The 21140-nt window shown below is 41.6% G+C and overlaps 1 protein-coding gene across 5 annotated transcripts in view; it reads left to right on the top strand.

Annotated features, from left to right (window-relative positions):
* The window catches only part of LOC137994133 (putative ATP-dependent RNA helicase TDRD12), a 59943-nt gene that overhangs the window by 22422 nt on the left and 16381 nt on the right, over positions 1 to 21140 (top strand). For all 5 annotated transcript variants that reach the window (XM_068839805.1, XM_068839810.1, XM_068839813.1 and 2 more), the window contains 16 exons: positions 147 to 243; positions 532 to 767; positions 1203 to 1263; positions 1581 to 1673; positions 2517 to 2579; positions 4284 to 4345; positions 6066 to 6195; positions 6806 to 6891; positions 8085 to 8207; positions 9225 to 9335; positions 10563 to 10738; positions 14254 to 14324; positions 15336 to 15479; positions 17128 to 17169; positions 17694 to 17744; positions 18483 to 18544. In XM_068839805.1, coding sequence (XP_068695906.1) covers positions 147 to 243; positions 532 to 767; positions 1203 to 1263; positions 1581 to 1673; positions 2517 to 2579; positions 4284 to 4345; positions 6066 to 6195; positions 6806 to 6891; positions 8085 to 8207; positions 9225 to 9335; positions 10563 to 10738; positions 14254 to 14324; positions 15336 to 15479; positions 17128 to 17169; positions 17694 to 17744; positions 18483 to 18544 — 1608 coding nt within the window. The remainder of the gene's footprint in view (positions 1 to 146; positions 244 to 531; positions 768 to 1202; positions 1264 to 1580; positions 1674 to 2516; positions 2580 to 4283; positions 4346 to 6065; positions 6196 to 6805; positions 6892 to 8084; positions 8208 to 9224; positions 9336 to 10562; positions 10739 to 14253; positions 14325 to 15335; positions 15480 to 17127; positions 17170 to 17693; positions 17745 to 18482; positions 18545 to 21140) is intronic.

A 21140-nucleotide genomic window follows, 5' to 3' on the forward strand; every position in this document is an offset into this window, starting at 1 on the left:
AAGGGGCTTTTCTAACCCTCCGATCTAACCACCTCCCTCCCCACTCCTGCCCTCTTCGGGAGATACTGTAACCATTGAAGCAGGGAACATAATTATTTTCAATTTCAAATGCCAACTAGACATTAAGGGTTTTACATCTTTGATAGGTTTAAGACCCAAAATAGACGTTGCGGCATGAGACATGCTCTGTGTGAGAAGCTTGATAAGCCACTTCGAGGAATTCCTACATCCGGGATAGTCAAGGTGGGTTTCAAATTGAATACATGATTGCAAAGTATAGCTGGTAAAAAAATAATAATTTCCCTTGTTGATCAATTGGCAAGAAACGAGAGTGCTCTGGCGGAGATTTAACATTGAATTTCATCAACAAGGTGTGCATGGATTTCTGCACTGTTTTGAGCTAACACATGTCAACAATCTTAACGTTTCCTCAAAACAATTTGTGTGTGTTCCAAAGGTCAAAATGCTGATTGATTTGTATCTGTCGAGTTAGAAAATAAAAGTCATCACAGGGCATTGACTTTTTTTCAGGTGTTGGTTCTAAGTGTCGAGAGTACCTCTTGTTATTGGGTAAGAATTATCGGACACAGACCTGCTGAAGCACACAATGCAGGCTCTTATAGTCACACTGCAGATAGCAAAGAGTTTTTGGAATTGACCATGTCCATAAGTAGATGGTTTGCTGATCCATTGCTTAGAATCAAACATGAAGTGGTTTCAGTTGGAGACCTGTGTGCTATCATGTCGGCAAGCAGCTCTTTTCACAGGTATTTTAACTACTGTTTCAGACTCGGTTGCTCAAAGCCCAATTAAGACAAACCTGGATTGCAGGAAATTAAATTGCAGTTTTTTTACTGATCACGAAAAAATTTCGTCAAGATTTTTTAGCCTGCAAGTTTAACCTATACATTTTGTTTTTGTTGAGCGCCACATTACATATTTAGGTTTTTTTTGGACAAGTAAGCAAATCCTCAATTGGCGCTCAATTGTGGTTACATGTAATAGCCTGCTTTTGAACGACTGGTGTCAGTGGTGCCCCTCTTCTTAAAATTTAATACGAATCTTGCACCAGCTGCGTTTTCTTGACATGCTTAAAGAAGGACATGCTAATTCTATTTGCCATTGAAAATTAACTGATTCTGAAATTGTTTTAAATACACCTCATAATAATAACTTTTGTTGTTACATTTTTCTGCTTTCAGAGTTAAAGTGTGTCACATAACAGGCAGAGACCCCCATAGCAACAAGCCAAAGTATGTCGAGGTAAACTCAGTTCCACATCCTTGATATGCTTTCATTAAGTGCTCTGTTTTGCAATTAAAATCAGGACCTTTGTAACTGTTTGCTGATGCCGGCTATTCAAAATTTTTTGAGTGAGTGGATATTCTCAACGCAGTAACTGGCTGCTGATGACAGCCCTGAGAGTCATCAAAATTAATGTTCTAGCCTTTGCAAGTGTGGCCAACCACTTTGATTAAGTGTTGATTTCTTGTGATCACGTTTTTGTTTGAAAAAAGAAGGCCATGTATCCTTTGATAACGTCTTTGATTCAAGGACCCAGTAATATTGTTTCCCCTCAGATTCAGTATGTGGATAAAGGAGATTTTGAAGAAGATGTTCCCGTTGATAGACTCCTACAACTTCCATCTCAGTTTCACTCATTCCCTTTCCAGGTACAGTACAATGGTTTGTTCCAATAACCTGAGCTAGGGTTTTAACAAGATTACCACATCTTGTCTCATGTCTCTTAGAGATGATTTTGTCCAGAAATTTATTTAATTAAATGCACACCGTTTGTAATTTTTATGATGAATTGGTAAGAGGACTTTGTGTCATCCAATTCGGTCTGTAATCATATGCGTCCGATTTTGTTATCACTTGTATGATTACAGACCGAATTGGGCTCCACTCAGTCCTGTCACCATTACTTATTATTCAACTGCAGTCAGCAGAGTACAAAATAACACCCAAAACGAGTACAAATATCTCGCGGTATTTGTACTCCAAAAGCCAATTAACGCTAATCCCAGATTAAAACTTAACCAAGGAATATATTTCATTTTGCCCAAATGCTATTCAACGCTGATATTCAGCAAAACTTTATGCACCTATCAATGTTAAGCCACGGGACTTTGACTGTGAGGTCTGTCCCCATGGTGGGGATTTTGATCATGCTACATATCCACAGAGTGGGGAATTTGACATGGCCACCATCTTGGATAATGATGGTCATCAATCTTGTTCCCAGAGCTTTTCCCTCCACAAGTAGTGAGAGAAAAGCCCTGGGAACGAGGTTGCTCGGAAAATACTCCGCCATCCTAGAAAACATCCAGAAGGCGTTCAAATGAACTTCCCGCGTTCGTGAGAGATGGCTGAACAAAAGGTGAGTGGTACATACCAGTACATTGCACTCTCATAAGGGTATTATTTTGGCCACCTTTACTCGTTGTTGCAGAGGTGGGGAATTTGACTCAGTTTTTCAGAAAATGTCATACATTAATGATATTTTTTACCAGGCTATTCAAGTGTTTGCTTGCAGAATACAGCCAATAGACAAAGATACAGCATGGACAGTCCAGGTACATAACATGCGGCTATTCATTTTATTGTCTTTTGTGACATGAACCAGTGGTTAAACAGTCAAGGTTAATTTTTATCATGTCATTTGCTGAGTCAGTGCATTATATTCTAAGTTTCTGAGCTATGTATCTACCTCTTGATGGACATGGCGACTTCATGTTCAGAAAGTAATTTTATTAAGCAGTGTTTGTCTAATGGCCACCCAAAACTGAAGAAGGTTAAAAAGCTTGAAAGATTAGCCAATCAGCATTGCAAATTTGATTAGTGTGGGTAATCAAATGGCGACGAGTGAAATTAGGGAATTATTTGATTTTGGACAAAACGCAAGTGAAAGTATTCCTTAATTTCACTAGTATACGATTTGATTAGCTATTAATATCATGGGTGACAAATTACATTCATAAGACACCATTTTGGCACTGTAGGAAAGTTGCCATGGCAACATTGTAATTTCACATGTGAAATTACAAATTCGCGCCAAAATTGAGGAGTACTTTGTCACCCTTGTTATTAATGATGAAACAGGCTTCAATTTAGAGTGGTTAAACGTTTCATGAACTCATAACCTTCAATCAAATTTGAACACAAAAACTGGCAAACTCTTTGAAGAAAAAATTGAAAAAAAAAATGGTTTAAACACTTGCTAGTCAGCATTCGTGCGAGTTTAAGGATGAAACATCTTCCATTTATTATGGTTAAACTTTTCCGGAAGGCGTTTACAACCTTAAGTCAAGTTGGAACACCCAAATTGGCCAACTCTATAAAAATGACTGTTGGTCTGTGGTTGTAATCGACCTTGCAGTCATTCTACGTTTTCAATTTTATTATTATTGTTATTTAACTTCGTCCATATTGTAAAAACATAAAAAGAAAGTAAGTATATGGACAGGGCTGCCACAACAGCGAAACCATTTACTGTGGTCACAAACAAAAATTGCAAGTAAATTATAATTAGGTTAAAAGCAGCAAGTAAAGCCACAGTTAAGTGGTCGAGCCGTGTTGCACTTCAGGCAGACAGATTTCCAGTTTCGAGGATTTACAGGATCGTATAAATTCAGGAGAGCGTTCATGTGAAATTCAAAAAGTTTAAATTTGAAGGATTTCAGCGATAGGGAGTTGACTCTTATAGAAGAAGGTAAAAGAGTTCCAAATCCTGCTTGTGCGGATGAAGAAAGAGCGTTGACAGGTTACAGTTCTGCATTTCTCTGAAGTAAAGGTGGTAATGTCATTGTTATGGGATGATCTTGTTACTCTAGTAGTCTTCCGAGGAAGCGGTAGAATGTCACTGTCAATGTCTATTAGACCATTGGTAGCCTTGTATAAGAATATCAAACCCATCATCTCGTGTCAGTAACTAACTTATCGGTAGTAAGCAATTTACTGCATAAGCCTTTCCTTATATGACATTTCTGTTTGGAAGGGTAACATTAAAATGTATTTGGTAGCCCTTCTCTGTACTTGTTCGATACATTTAGTCGGTTCGATTGATTGGGGGGACCAAACCTGTGTTGGATAGCCCAAGTGCGAACGGACAAGGGCCAAGTACATGGCTCGACGTGTGCTTGATTTATTGATGTACCTCGATGATCTACGAACAAAACCCAATAGCTCATTAGCCTTATTAATAACTGTGTTCTTGAGGGATAGTGAGAAAGTTAATGAAGCCCTCATTAAAAGGGTGTCATCATTTTGCCGAATTTCAGGGAAAACTCTTTGTCAAACACCTTATTGAAGGAAAAGAAATGGAAGGAAGGGTTGTATTAAGGTACACGTTAGCTTGTATTAACATAGCTTCCAACGCAGACGTTCTTAGGCCTTCGTCATGCGTTCCTCCCCCTCCCCCTCCCCCTCTCCTTGTGTTGTAGATAGCCAATCACATGCTGCGAACGAATGCCATAAAAAAAACACGAGTTTATCCAAAACTGGAACACGGTCTCTGATTGGTCCGTAATCCACGAACGGAAGTGGATTTTCGTTAGAGCAGACGTTCGTGGGGGAGGAACGTGTGACGAAACCCCGAGAACGTCTGCGTGGGAGGCTAGAATTAACGTGGTAGCTTATTTTTATTTTCTTTTGGTAATAAGGTAATTTTTTTCTTATTCCACCAGAGCTTAATTTGCTTTTTGCAGCATGAAACAACTATAGAAATGTTCTCGCTTCTTCCTAAGATGTAAAATACTCGAAAAGTAGAAAGACCCTAGCACTTAACTGGACAATTTAAGCAATTATTGTTGTATTTTTTTTATAGACACCTGAAAAATTCAGGCCCGGGTTTCTCGAAGCATGGTTAAGCGCTAACCAGTGTTAAATGCTATGGAAACCTTATAGGTTTTGATACATCTTAACCAACGGTTAGCCCTAACCAGGTCTTTGAGCAACCGTCCCCAGGTGGCTTCAGCAGGATTCGAACGCATGACCTCTGCGATGCCAGGAGTGCAATGCTCAACCAACTGAGCTGTGAAGCCACTCAGTTGGGAGCAGGTCAATTTGTTAGGCTCACTTGTCTCTGTGAAAGGACTTGATGAGTGAAATAAATGTAAATGAATATATTTGAATTGCGTGTTATAGACGAAAGGCCGGGTAGAAGTGATACTACATCAACCTTGTTAGTGTATTAATAATACTGTACGGTATATCTGTAGAGCGCTTTACATCAAAAGTTAAGTAAAATTCACATAACCCTAACAGTAAAAAGTGAACAGTAAAGTTATAAAAACTACGTGAGTTGAAAAAGCCATATCTTTAACGTAGATTTAAAAGAAGAAAGGGATTCCCAAGTTCTGAGCTCCAGTGGGAGGTTGTTCCAAACAAGAGAGGTATTAGAGAGCTTTAGATTCTACGACGAGGACGAGAACGATTACGAGTTTCGACTGCCCGTTTATAGCGAAAATACTAAGGAAATTTATAACCCGTACGCTTAATCTTACTCTTTGGTAACTGAGCCTTTTTGCTCATCAAAAAATGCCAAAATTGCTACCGTGTTGTTGACTTGTTTTGTTCGACGACATTTTTGCAAAATCTCGTACTAAAATGACCACGGCAGCACGTTTTTCCCGCCAAAATGACGCTGGTTTGCGTGCGCGCGCTCACTGTTGTCTTATGAGAAAATCTCGTACTCGTAGTCGTTCTGACAGTCAGTCGTTCTGGTACTAGAATCTAAAGCTCTCTAGTAACAAAGGAACGGCGACAATAGGTCATAAGACATCAAATTATGTGTAAAGAGCAACACTTGGTAGGAAGATCTTAGATCTTACCTTATCATTAGGTCACTCGATGTTGCTGTTCTCTTGCTCATCCTAGTTTCTTTGGCAATGTCCAGCATATTGAGTGCTAACTGCACTCTGTTACCTCTGAAATCACGACCAGGGAATTTGACAAACCATCTTGTCCTGTACGAACCATACGTAGACAATAACTCCAAGTTCGTCATTTCATGCGGTGAGCTTTTTGTTAATTGTAATGTCTCTCCGTGCTATTTTTTGCAGCCTAGGCAATACAATGTGGCTTGACCCTTTGGTAGAAAGAAAACATCTGAAGAACATCAACGTTACGACCAATCAGCTAAACATCAGAATGGCGATACTTCAGGAAAAATTTGCGACCGATAACAAACAAGTAATAATTGTTTAATTTAGTCATTACTGTATTCGTAAATGCAAGTCTCAGGGATTGTACCGCGGGTCGGGGAAAATCAGGAAGTAATAGATTTTGAGATGTTGGATGTCCGGGCTTAGAAAGTCATGAAATTTAATTGTGGGTCGTGGTCAGAAAAAATGGCCGACATTTTGCTAAAGGAATGAGGCTTTTTGTGTTTTGGTCTGTGGTCAGTGAATATAACATGAAAGAATAAATATTGAATGAAAAATTCATTAGACAATTTTTCGAAAGCTTAATAACTTTTACTGCCTTATTAAATGTCCTGGAGAAAAAGGAAACATTACAAAAAGAACCCGAAGGCCTTTGTTTTGTTAAATATGTCAAAGTTATGAAGTATTGTGGACTCTTTGTTATCCCCTTCTGTGCGACGCTTTTTTCCCTAGCTGTGTGCTCCTCTTTGACTCGATGGAAGATAGTTGCTTAGGCAATGGTGTTCTATACTCTTCTTAACAGTGTGGAATTGCTTGGGCGATGACAGTGCGAGAAAGTTTGGCGTAATCATAATTTTTCGTCTCCTATCTGTTTTGCGAACTGTTTCTTGTCTTGTAACTCAACTCTTTTCTTACAGCATCTGAGGCTATTGAGAAGGTTATGCGAGGGAGTCATCGATCTGTCACCTTCAGATGGGGGAGCCAGTGGTTTGGCTGAAAACAGGTTTAACGACATTTCAAAACTTTCCATACAATTGTTACACTCTCTTTTACATTCTCTGTGCTGTTCAACATTATTATCTTTTGAGATTTCGATGTTTTGAACCGTTTATTTTACTGGCAGACTCGTTTCTGAAATAGATAAGGATATTGCTAATTTACCAGGCGACAAACCAAGCAAATGTGAATCTAGCCTCAGGGGGGCCAATATAGGAAAGATCCCAAATGCAAGACCATTGTGAGACAATTTGCACCAAAACTGCCGAATGTAACGCACTTTGCAATGGCCAGAAAGCTTGTGAGACTAATTGTAAAAAGTGTTTTGTGGAAAGAGAATCTGAGTTTACTTTCCGCAACGCCTCTCGCATCGTTGCAAGGAACTTTTCACCCATTACGTAGGGTAACATTTGTCCTGCAGTTTGTGGCATCGGTCATTGTAAATGTTTCTTTGATTCATAGGATCATCGAAAACGAGACAAGTGTCAGGAAACGTTGCCCAGTGTAACACCCTGTTTCGCAAGAAAGTTGTGACATTGCGACACAAGTTGCCGGAGTGTAACAACTGATCGGAAGCCTCTGTCAGTGGACCTTATTGGAGTTGAGCCTGCAGGCACACTAAAACTACACGCAAAAGAGGCTTAAGGGTCAGGGCCCAGTTGTTCAAAAGCCGATTAACGCTAATCCCAGATTAAGAATTAACCAAGGAGTTTATTTCTCTACTCCCAAATGCTGGTCAACGCTGATATTCGGCAAAACTTTACATTAAAAGAAGTCAATCTTGAAAAAAGTTGAAAACATGAAAGAAAAGTTTACGTTAATCCTCGGCTTTCGAACAACCGGGCCCTGTTCGATACAAAATGACCCCTCAGCCTCGTTCATGTGGCAAAACCGCTGAAAACTCCCATAAGGGCTATGCGGCCAGAGGCTCCACCACTGAAAGGCGTCGTCTTAATTGGAAACTTTCCTTATTACTTCTTGGTCACAGTAACTGTGAATAGACCAGCTCGTTGGATTGTCGTCGAGGGTACCTGGGGCGACCTTATTGTACGTGTTTCTTAGTCTAAAAAAGTTGTTAGAGTGTCGGAATACAGACTGTCAACCGAATGTCATCGCAGTGTTGTTTCCACCTGCGAAGTTCCGAGCTCTATTCCTGTAAAAGTCGGATGTGTAATTTTCGTTTCTTGTTTCGCTGTCTAGTGATGAGCACAACCCTGTTCTTGAAACAGTGGTTTTACCCGACGACGGATTCCACCCAGTTTATGTTTCTGCTGTGCGAAACCCTAATCTCTTCTTTATCCAGTTGAAGTCGTCAGAAGAAAGGTAATTTTGTCGGGGCTTCTGTCTAAAGACCCGAATTATGTCTTAACGGTCGGAGGCCCTTGGTTTCGAGAAGATTCAACTAAAGATATAGAAAACACTAACAGGCGAAATATGGTCCTTATTCGCGCGGTGGCAAAGTAAAGCTATGATCCTCGCAGTTTTGAACGCAATTTTAGCAAATGCGTAGAAAAGAATGAAAAAGTCAGTATTGCAACGGTATTTGAACCCGTGACCTCATGATTCATTTCATATATCATTTCATCCGTTGATTCATTATCACGGGAACATTTGAACCCACAAATGACCAGCTCCCAACATCAATGGCTTCAGTTGGTTGGAGCGTCGCACCGGCATCGCGAGGTCATGGATTCAAACCCCGTTGAAGTCCTGAATCTTTCAGGCTTCTCAACGCAATTGCTAAAATTGCGTTCATAACTGAAAGGATCATAGCTTTACTTGATGTCAGATCCGGAGTTCAATATATGATTAATTTCATTTATCATTTCGTCCGTTCAGGCAAAATATTGTTAATATCTAGCCAGGGAAGAACTTACGGTAGTGTAAATGGGCATTTGTATGAGGATGAATTTGTTTTGATCAAAGTAAAATCGGTGAGAATGTTTGAGGATGATTACGATGATGACGACAGCGACACAGGTGATAGACGAGGACGTTGACGGAAAACGGTCATGTATAAACAGTATAGTAAAATACTGTACAATACAATACAACTTTATTGATTCCGTCCACTAATGGTTTTTCAGAAACCATTACAATGGGATGTATGTAAGAAACAAACTACAATATGAAGTACCATAAATACCATTGTCATAAATGAAGTAATACATACGTTAAACATCCTCGAAAACTACCGACGAATTAAAATACTCATCATAAGATTCGCGTTGCAGTCACCAATTACCATCATAACATAAATTGTCTTTAGACAAATGACAATACACCCCCTCCCCCCTTATAGTAATGTTTTTTTAATTTTGTTGTCATGTTCATTTCTAGTCTAGAGGAGTTGAGGCAAAAGATCAACTCTGGAGTGGACAAAGTTGAATCGGAAGAATGTGAAGTATCCATTGGTTCGTTCTGTGTTGCAAAGTTTTCCGAAGATGATGTGTAAGAAATATGATTTTTATTTTTATTTTCTCAAGACAATAATAGCTTGGGTTGCTGGTGCATCTGGTGATTTTATATTGATTACGTTCAAGATCGGAACGTGAATTCCACAAAAAAAAAAAAAAGATCTCTGGTGAAACGTTAAGACGAAATTCGATAGAAAATCGAGCAATTTCAGTTTCTAGTGGACAAAAATCTGGTACCGGAATAATGTTAAGTATTTTACAGTCCTTTTTACATTTTCTTTAAGCTTAAGATGTAAATAATTGCCTGAAATAACACCGAAAACAATTTCCCATGGGAACGAGTGAAATTGAATTTCAAAGTTCAGCGAAATTGTGCAAACACAGGTAAAATTTCATCATCAGTTTCATTTCACTAGTACTTTCAAGTGTTTCTTATGAAGTTCAACAGTTGTTTTTGACGTTTGGTGTTGCTAGAAATGATTATTTTTGAGAATATATTTAAAACAGTCTTACAGAAGTTTGCAATACGATGTATATAATCTTGGTACTAGAGTTTTGTCCATTTGTTACTCAAACTTCAAGTGGATTCCGTCTTAAGAGCTCCTTTTGGCTCGTAGTGTGATGCATGGTTACGTAGCGTGAAAATGTCTGCAGGCAGATCAAACTGAGTATATTGCCTTGCACCTCCCAAACGCATCAACTAGTTGCTAATGCCTTTAAGGACGGTGCCTTCTAATTAAAGATATTTTTTCCCCGGTGTGTGATTTTGCACGAAATGTAGATCTTAACAAGTGTTATTGAAATCCAACAAGAAAACTGGAGGTAACCACGCATTTTTCAAAGATAATTCATTAATAATATTTGTAAAAAGCTTTAAAATACAAAGCAATGTATGGCGTTCTTCCAAAAATTGAAGCTTAATTATCTCTCAAAAATGCATGGTTACCCCCAATTTTCTTTTTGGATACCAAGAGTACTTACTAACATCTACTTTCTCTGGATAGTTCTAAACCGCACAAAAATATCCCTGTCGTAGTAAGTATCACCCATAGGAAATCCGAGTATCTCGAGATGCGAAGAACGTATGCGCAATAACAATAGTAGGCACCGTCCTTAATTTGAGCATTATTTCGCACGCCCACATCTTCCCACCAAACATTATTCTTTGGTCTCTTTATCTTATTTGCAAAGATGAGGTGATCCATGGGACATTCGTGCAGACCGCCATTGAAAATGTCACTGTTTTTCTTTCAAAACTTAGGTGGTATCGAGGCCTTGTCATGGGAAGTAGACCTGGAAACGAGTATGATGTATTCTTTGTGGATTTTGGTGACCAGGAATGGGTGACTGGGGACAAGATAATTTCAGCTTGGAGCGGCATTCTTCAGATACCTCTGCAGGCTGTGGAGTGTTCTCTTGGCAACGTCCAAGCTAGTGGTAGGTAAATCCTTAATTCGACTTTTATTAGCCTGGGGGAGGAGGGCTAAAGACGGCGAAGTGGGTGTTTGGAATTTAATAATTAACCCCCACCGCTGTCCGGCTGTGTATTCTTCCCAATGTTTTCCCGTACGGACCATGGTTGACAACGAAACTGGACCTGAGGGAAGATCGGCTCCGGTTGCAAAGGAACTAGAGCGATGCAGAGTTGATGTTGCTGCCCTCCAAGAGACAAGGATGGAAGGCCAGGGAATGATCCAAGAGTGCAACGACACCTACTACTGGAGTGGCAACCCGGAGGCAGGAGAGAAGCTGGAGTGCCCTTTGCAATTGCCAATAAAATCGCGTCCAAACTGCCATCGCTCCCGACAGGCATTTTCAAGAGACTGACGAGACTCCGTGTGCCTGTAGGGAAGGAACGATTTGTGACATTCATCAATGTATATGCAGGAACAATGACGTACCCAGAGGAAGAGAAAGAATCCTTCTATCAGGATCTGGCAGACGTGGTGGATAGTAAACCAAGAGCCGACAAATTTCTGGTACTAGGAGACTCAGTTCAATGCACGTGTTGGTAAAGACCATGATACATATGAAGGTGTCATAGGGAAATTTGGCAAAGGCAATAAAAACTCAAATGGCGACCTCCTGCTGGCTTTCTGCACAGAACGTGACCTGAGTATTACAAACACGTTTTTTTCAGCACCTGATAAGAACTACTACACTTGGATGCACCCAAAGTCAAAGCATTTCCGGCCCATTTGCTGGACTATGTGGTTTACAGCAAGAAAGACCTGTCTGAAGTACTATCAACAAAGGTGAAACGTGGAGCTGAATGTTCAACGGACCACTTTATGATCCGAACACAAGTGATAATGAAAGCACAGAAAAGACCAGGTGAAGCACGGAAGAAATTGAACACAAAAAGGCTTGCGGATCCAGAGTATCAGCAATTACATCTGCCCTTGAGAGTGAAGATACGCTAGACACGGAGAACATTGAACATCACTGGACACAGTTGAAAGAGACTGTCAACAGTAAAGCACTCGAGGTGCTTGGCCAACCCGAGACAAAATCCCCTGACTGGTTCCAAGATCATAACGCAGATATTCAAGACCTTCCGCAAGAAAAACACAAGCTTCACATCGACCATCTGCGAGAAAATTCACCGCGGAGCTTGGCGACTTTCAAGGAAATCAAGGCCACAATTCAAAGAAAGATCCGAGACATGAAGGACGGCTGGTGGAACAGGAAGGCTGAAGAGCTGCAAGCCATGGCTTACAGGAATGACACAGGAATGGTCTCTTCGTAGGACTGAAGGCGATCTACCGTCTTAGAAGTAATGCCATTGCCCCAGTGAAGTCAGCCGATGGAAGCAAACTTTACACTGACCTGAAGGAAATAACAGAAAGGTGGAAAGAACACCGACAAGGATCAGCTGACTCGAATGCCTGCCAGTGGCTACAGAGAAGACCAACAAGAGACGAACTATGTATACCAGTGTCTCTAAATGAAGTAGAGACAGCACTTAAAAGCACAAAAAGCGGGAAAGTACCTGGGGCCCGTTTCTCGAAAGTCCCAAAACTTTACGGGCCGTTTTCGGGTGTCACAATTCCTTTTGTATCTCAAGAACGGAGAGGATTTAAGTCGTCGAACGTCACAGCCATCTTTCTTTTTGTTACCTTGAATTCATGTTAAAAGATCGGCTTTCCAGAACAAGCGGTTGACAGTTTCACAAATGGCTTTTCGGGACTTTTGAGAAACGGGCCCCTGGACAAGATGGTATCCCACCAGATATCTTGAAGTATGGCAGCCCCAGTCTGAAATCAGAGCAGCTAAAACTTTACAACGCATGTTGGCAAAACCAGTGTCTCCCTCCGGTCTTTAAAGATGCTCTTATCGTGACAATATATAAGACGAAAGGAGAGTTTCCATGATAGAATGATGGGAAAAGTGGCAATCGGAGGGGATATCAGTGAGGCGTTTGACATCAAGCACGGTGTTAAGCAAGGATGTGTCCGGGCTCCGACACTTTTCACACTTATCTCGCTGCAGTCCTGGAAACCATGGGAAGCATGTTCAACCTTACTCGACTAAAGGCATGCACCAAAACCCGAGAAGTGTGTACTCGCGAGCTTTTGTATGCAGATGACTCAGCATTCGTTGCCCTTGAGCCAGAAAATATGCAAGAAATTGTTGACCGTTTCTCTGCAGCCGCAACTGACTTTGGGTTGAAAATCAACGTAGCTAAGACAGAACTCCTCTACCAGCCCCCATTTGATGAGAAGACTGCTGAAGACGCTCAGCCGAGCATACTGGTCAATGGAGTGGCGCTGAAAACCATCGAATCCTTTACCTACCATGGCAGTACACTAACTGCTACAAACTCGTTAGACCTGGAGGTGACCAAAGGATCCAAGGAAGCAGCCACGAAAGCCTATGGTGCTCTGTACAAGCGTCTCTGGTCACGCCAAGACATCCGGCTCTCAACGAAGATCAAAGTTTATAATGTTGCTGTTCTCCCATGTCTGCTGTCCTCTGTTGAATGTATGACACTCTACCGAAAACACATCAGAAAGCTCACCAGGATCTAGACTCGACACCAACGCCACTGCTGCTTATTAAGTGCCAGGATAAAGTGCCAGACGTAGAAGGTCTGAAGCGAGCTGGTACCGATAGCGTGGAAGCCCTTATAACAGCCGCTCAGTTACGATGGGCTGGACGCGTGAGGAGGATGGCAGATGAGCGCATACCCAAACTGCTGCTCTATAGAGAGCTGCAACAGGGAATACTGAGGAAACGTGGGGGACAAAAACTGAGATTCAAGGATGTATTAAAACGCCACCTGAAGATGAGTGGGGTGGACGTTGCCCACTGGAAGAAACAGGCTCTCGACCTACATAAATGGCGAACTGTGGTGCGCAACTCGCGTACCAGAGTGGAAGAGAGCAGACGAAGTGACCACGAAAAGGCACACATAAGAATAAACTGTGTTCCGGACCACGATAACTTTACTTGCGACAGCTGTGGACACCGCTGCCGCTCAAATGTGGACCTAATGGCCCACAAACGAGCCTGCCAAACATAACTGGCAAATGTAGCTAACTACTCACATCTATAAGTCGTCATAGATATACAGATGGACTACCGTACCGATAAAACCGAGATGACAGAGAGACATTGCACGCTTACCCAAAACTGCAGTTGCACGGAAATGGTCTTCTTTTACATTGTAGGGAATCCGAGAGCTGCTGAAATAGGCGATTTTCATATAATCAGCTGTCATGAATCTGGAAGAACATTGAAAGCATCAGCGAACCGCTTGACCGCCCATTCGCCGCTTATACCTTGTTGTACGCGTTTTGAAACAGAACGGTCGTTCTATCTATTTTTTTGTTAAAGAGTTGCACTGTATACTGAGAAAAAGTTAGAATTTTAAGTCAATCACGAAACTGCCCTCCTATTATCTGCACATGTTCTATCACTTGTTAAGTTATGCATTTGCACACCTACAGGGAATGACTGGAGTGATGCAAGTAGTGATGCATTCTGGGAAATGGTCACTGATCATCTGCTTTTCGCCAAGGTACAGCAATATTTTTTCTTGTGTTTTTGATCACTCGAAGAATTATAAAGAATCCTCCGTACTGTTGTACTTCCAACCGAAAACTTACAAAATGTACGAACAATATTTTTTGCTGCTGCCTTAGAAATAGGAAGCCTTACACTGCTTTGACCTATGTATTAAAACGAGGCAAACTCTTCTTTTTCATTTAGGCCCCTTTTAAGTTTAAGTGCAAGCTTAATTGTCTTCCTGTGTAATTCCAAACGAAGCCATTGTTTGAGGGCTCCCAAGAAAGCTATCCACAGGCCGCTGTCACGTTATTTTAGGGCGTGTTTACCGCGCACCGGTGGCTCAGTTGGTTGAGCACCGGGCTGTTACGCGGGAGGTCGTGAGTTCAACTCCGGCCGGACCAACACTCAGGGTCTGTAAATAACTGAGGAGAAAGTGCTACCTTTGTAATTACATCTGCAAATGGTTAGACTCTCTAGTCTTTCCGATAAGGACGATAAGCCGAAGGTCCCGTCTCACAACCCTTCAATGTTCACAATCCTGTGGGACGTAAAAGAACCCGCACACTTGTCGTAAAGCACTGGGACATCTAAAACAAAGCTAGTTAATCTTAATTTTCTTTGTTTTCGATGTCCCAGTGGGCAATTTGCGTCCCAGTATGGCGGATTTGTACCATGTGATCACTATCCTGCAAAGGGCCCATTTGACCATTTTTTAGCGATGATGATGATATTATGTGTATACTCAAATGCGCTCAACAACAGCGAGCAGCGAAAGAAATATTTCAAATAAAAAATAACATGGTTGAAAACCCAGCTGGCTTGAGGCAACTCTAACGAGTGGTCAGAACAGTGTCAGAGCGGGACTGCAACCCAGTGGTCCCTAAGCACTGCACCACACTTCCTCGCAAAAGATCCGGCTGTATCTTTCAAATTTTCATCTACAAAATATATAGTGAGTAATTCTCATTTTATAACGCATCAATGTTTTTGTCTAACGTCATCGAATCATCATTTATTTTAGGTCAAAGCCAAGACCCCTTCTTTGATGACCGGAAGTCACCGATTCGTAATTGAACTTTACGACACCAGCACCGAACATGACATCATTATCAGTCACGAGTTGATAGCACAAGGCCATGCGCGAACATCCCCTGAGGGAACCAAGGTCTGAACCACGAAATCCTGCTAATCAAACGAAATCCCCAATGTCGTGGTCTTTCCTCGTTAAGGGCCAAATCATCAATGTCCAATTTTGCTAGTTGTAAGCTCTCAGTGGTCCCTGGGTAGTTCCAGTCCTTTGATGGGGAAAACGGACAAAATTGTATTTTTAGGGCCTGGCTAAACTAGGAAAACATTGTTACAGAAAAATTGTTTTCCTAGGATTGCTACTCAGGTGGGTAAACTAGGAAACGTTTGTATCGGAAGCAAATTGCAAATAGTCGTCGGAAGAAATCTGGGACAGAGTTTACATGCAAGTAATACGTTGGAAGATGTCTCAATTAAGATAGCGACGTTTACGTCTCGCAAGAGGAAAATAGCTGTTTTGTGTGTTGCGGTAGTGTGGAGGACGAGAGTGAAGAGGGAATTAGGTAAAAAAAAGGCAAGACAGGGAATGGATAAAGCGAAGGAAACAGAAAGGGGCGTATTAAAGTATTTTTAGAGAATTTACCGCAGAAGACTCGCCGACGATCACAAATTATACGCTAATGGATGTGTACTCCATCCGCTCACTTGTAAAGATAATATCGCCAAAACTAGCACAAAGATGAGATGAGATCGCCGATAACACCTGCTGAAAGACTCGCCTTTACCCTAAAATTTCCGGGCAACGGGTGAAATGTTGCTAGGAAACACCTTCCACGAGCAGCACTGGGAACTAGAGTTAATGTATCCTGGGTGGCCAAAATGGGAAACATTTGCGTCCGCGACAATGTTAGCCTGCTTGCAGGCGGTAGACGTTGTTGTCGCAACCAAACATGTATCAGACGCCATATTGGAAGAGCGTGGGATAGGTCTGGGCGGGTGACAAAACGACGGCGTGGGGAGTAAGAAGACCCATCCCGTCGTTTTGTCCCCCGACCCAAACCTATCCCACGCTCTTCCAATATGGCGTCTGAAACGTGTTTCGGGGCGACAATAGCATCTACTGCCTGCAAGCCAGCTACGACAGTGTTTACGCAAAAATGTTTACTAGTTTAGCCAGACCCTTAAATAAAGTATCGAAGGATCCGTTATTCGCCACAAAGGACTGGAACTTTCCATGCTTTACAAGGAACTAACCATAAGCAAAAAAGGCAGTTGAAGCTTACTCTGCTGTGTGACTCTGACCACTAAGGTGTGAAAGTCGGATTACTTCACTAATCCGAACCCAACTATGTCGCGCTAAAATGACCTCGGCTTTTGCTCATATGCAAATAGCAACCTTCCGTTTTGATCAAGCGCATTTCAAAAGGTCGACCTAAAACCCCAAATGTACCTGCTCAAAACTAGAAAATTGTACGGGTTTTGTTACTAGTAATCCCTAATTGGGAAAGGACGAAAGGCGCAGACAACTACAACCACAAAATAGAACTTTGTGACTGCATAAATTAAGAACAGGTTAGAAGTTGTAAGTTCTAAAATCATTGACTGATGTTGAGAGAGAAGATGTTAACTGAGAGTCGTTTCGAATTTTTGGTTTGGATTTGCGTGCTGCGTAGATTAGAGGTGAACCTTACTTTTGGTCAATGAAAGATGATGTGCTTCATCGATAAAAACAAAACCAATATCAAATCTTTATGTGGGCTTTGTATGTGTTGTTGTCTTTTCTACAGATGTTATTCCCATATGCAACTGGTGGAAAAGAATCGTATGAGGTGGGTTCGCGGAGTGAAGTAATTTTTGTTTGTGTGTTGGGAGCCGGGTGTCACGAGCATGAACACAGGCAACATTCGCGAACTCAGAGGTCTGTTTTGACCAGAGTCAGTCTGTTCTATGGTCTCGTTTTCAGAGCCTGCATTCCTTTTGGTCAGCGTACGAGTTGTGCGTGAGTTAAGGGGGCACATACAATGTACCAACAACGTTTCATGCATGGCGACTTTCTTGATTACTTCTAGCAAGCAAAGTGCGTCGAATATAGGGATTCCTCTCAAATAGGGAAATAAATATAAGTTAAAGTAGTCAAGAAAGTCTGTTATACGTTGTCGGTTCATTTTGCGTTGCCAGCACAGTCTCTGAGAACGAGATTGCCTGTTCACTAAGGCCTGCGTGCGTTACTAAGCTCATGTGTGAATTTCGCCTTTTGGAATCAGTTCACCCTTAGGCGGCCAGCATTAGAACTAGCCAAATTCCCAAACGTATTGACTAATTTCTAAGTAATAAGGGTTTCTACCAATTTCAGTTCCCGTATCAGAGAATACCAGATATGTGTCTTCAAGCTCATGATTGTCAGGTAAGGAAACAATCGCAGTGATGTCTTCTAACAAGTTCCGTTGTTACTTGTATCATTGTAGTTAATGAGAGTAAATTTACCCGCATACGGGCACTAGAAAACAAACGTTTCGAGCGTTAGCCAGTCAGTTCTCTCCATATGTTGGTCACTTTACTTTTATGTATGAAGTCGGTTAATACATGTTATTGTATTTTGGTGGGAAAATCTGTGATCTATCAGTTAAGAGAACTGTACTAAACCTTACTATAACTCTTATTTAAAATTATGCTATGTAAAAAGTATCAAATATCGCTGGCAAGACTGAGAGTTAACTGAGTAAGTTTCATAAAAAGTGTACCTTCAAACCTCTGTGGTAATATATTACTAACAGCCAGTGTAGCGTATCTGTATACTACACCCAGGCTGTGTATGTGTGTATATGTGGGCGTGTATCTGTTTGTCTTGTACTTTATTCAAGGCAAATATTCATTTAATTTCCTTGTTGCAGTTTTTGAAGTTAAGATTAATGAAAGCCGCACAAAAAAGGTCAGCTGATACAACTAAGGCCTGGTTTTCACTTCGAGTTAATAGTCAATATTGTCCACACGAATGAGGCTGCGTATGTTGCTTGTTCTTTTGTTTTGTTCGCTAGTGAGCTCGAGGACCAGGCCTAAATTTCCTTGCTTCTTTCACCCTCAGACGCATTACTACAATTTTTTTTATAAACTTAGCCCGTTAAGCTTGGATGTCTGTTTTCAGGATGCCGTGCAGAAAGTCGAAATTGTAAAGGATGTACAAACCATTGTGTTCAACAGTGAAAGGTCAGTTGCTTGATTTGTTTTTTTTTACTTTTTTATTATTATTTTTTTTTATAAGAGTAAACTTGCAGTTCAAAACGCAATTACAACGGCTCATGGGATAATTCTCGAAAACAAGGGACGTGAATAAATATACAACAGACACAATGGGCCCCAAACTTTATCCGATGAGATTGGTGCCAAGTAGTGCTAATCAGAAGAGATTAGCACCCAGTGATTAGGGGCCTTGCCTTGAGATCTGGAGTTCCCGGTTTCAAGACCCGTTCTGTCCACTCGTTCAATTTATACGTGGTAGTCCCTGGTTCAACTGCTCAGATGCAGTTGTAAATATTAGCCAAATGGTTTGCCTCTGGCCAGTTGGGATTCTTAACTCTTTTTGTTTTAGTGCTGTTTTGTCGTTTAGTCGATTGTGTTTTCTTGGCCCTGAAAAGCCCCCATGGGGAGTGGTCATGCAAGTATGTACGTAAGAGAGCTGCGTTCCACGTCAAACTAATTAAATTGGAGATTGTAAACGGCCGCGTAACAACTTTATTTTAAGGGTCAATGGATTTAGCACAAGAACTCAAATCAAATCAATTATTGGTTTTTGTGGAGAGGGGAAAACCGGAGTACCCAGAGAAAAACCTCTCAGAGCAGAGAAGAGAACCAACAAACTCAACCCATATACGATGCCGAGTCTGGGAATCGAACCCGGGCCACATTGGTGGGAGGCAAGTGCTCTCATCACTGCACCACCCCTGCTCCCCCTAGTATCTGTAGCGTCTGAATGTTGCGGTTGACAGCAGAACCTCTGGTTAAACTGTCTGGCTTTTCCGTATACATACGACTGTAGACCCCTTCCCATAATCCTTGAATGTTCATAACCTTGTAGAGCATCTTTAATCTTTAATCTTTAATCAAAATAATTGCCACTAGCGCATAAATGCTAATCCGGCAATGGAGCGGCCAGCAGTCGCTCAATTTACATGTACGGCGTTACAAGTACAGTTACATAGTAAAATAACAATTAAGGTTACATAGTATGAAATTACAATCACATGGTATGACAATAAACGAGGTATTAAGTTAAGTTAACATGTTAGTGTAGTGGGCACTCTCCGGATAAATTCTGGGTACGATGCCGATCTAACAACATCAGCTGGTAACGCTTTCCATGCAGGAATTGATCTTACATAGAAGGAATGTTTGTAAGCGTCGACAGAGGAGGATGGGAGCCTGATCTTAAAGTCGTGACTCTTCCTTGTACGGCCATACGCAGGCACGGATGTGAGCTCATAGGGAACGGAGATGTTAACTTGGCCTCTATGAATTTTATAAAACATGCCGAGATCGTAAATCCTGCGCCTTGACTGCAATGAAGGCCAGTTCAAATCAGTAAGCATAGATGAAACGCTACTATGGCGGCTGTAATCATTGTTAACAAAACGTGCTCCACGGCGCTGAACGGCTTCAATACAATCAATCCCTTTTTTTGTATGCGGAGACCAAGCAACCGTGGCGTATTCAACAATAGGACGTACTATAGATAGGTATGAGCGTTCCTTAACAGAGCAATCACACGATGATAGATTCCTTTGAAGGATCCCTAAGACTCTCATAGCCTTCTTTTTAGCTTCGTCACACTGCAATTGCCAACACAACGTACATGTTATGTACACGCCGAGATATTTTTGATGACGAGCACCGTCGAGCTGCACGTTACAAAGGGAATAACTAAACTGGGAAGGAGATTTCTTCAAAGTGACGGACATAACAAAACATTTACTGGGAGCAAATTTCATCTGCCAGATGGAGGACCACTTCTCTAGTTGATCGAGGTCTCGCTGGAGAGCTAAATGATCGCTTACAGAATTTGTCGGACGGTAAAGAACACAGTCGTCAGCGAAGAGCTTGATACCAGAGGTGATGTTTTTAGGTAGGTCATTAATAAACATTAAAAAGAGAATAGGGCCCAATACGGTACCCTGGGGCACCCCGGAGACTACAGGAGACCACGAAGAAGCAGAGCCATTAATCACAACGCGTTGGCTACGCCCAGTTAAAAAGCTTCGAAGCCAGATGTTAGCCCTGTTGCGAATACCGTAGTAGGCAGCCTTAAGTAAAAGCCGTTCATGGGGGACAGAATCAAAAGCTTTTGCAAAGTCTAGAAATACAACATCGACTTGACCATGGACGTTTAGGACTGATGCCCACTCGTGGATGACGGTGATGAGTTGAGTCTCACATGACAGGCCCCGCTGAAAACCATGTTGGTGCGGAGAGATGATGTGATTTGCATTAAGGTGCCGTGATATTTGGCAGGATACTATATGTTCCATGACTTTAGATGTGAGAGATGTAAGGGACACCGGTCTGTAGTTTTTGGGATCAGCTTTGGAGCCCTTTTTAAAGATGGCGCAAATATTGGCTAGCTTCCAAGCATGTGGTAAGGTACCTGCGTCGTAAGATTGTTGAAAAAGTGAGGAGAATACGACGGCGAGCTCTGAGGCGGCGTCGCGGAGGATTCTAGCTGGAATCAAATCTGGTCCACTAGCTTTATCTATCTTAATTTTCAGGAGTTGATTCTTGACGCCCTCTGCGGAGAATATTACATCAGGCA

The sequence above is a fragment of the Montipora foliosa genome, chromosome 1 (assembly GCF_036669935.1).
Source record: "Montipora foliosa isolate CH-2021 chromosome 1, ASM3666993v2, whole genome shotgun sequence".
NCBI classification, from domain to species: Eukaryota; Metazoa; Cnidaria; class Anthozoa; order Scleractinia; family Acroporidae; genus Montipora; species Montipora foliosa.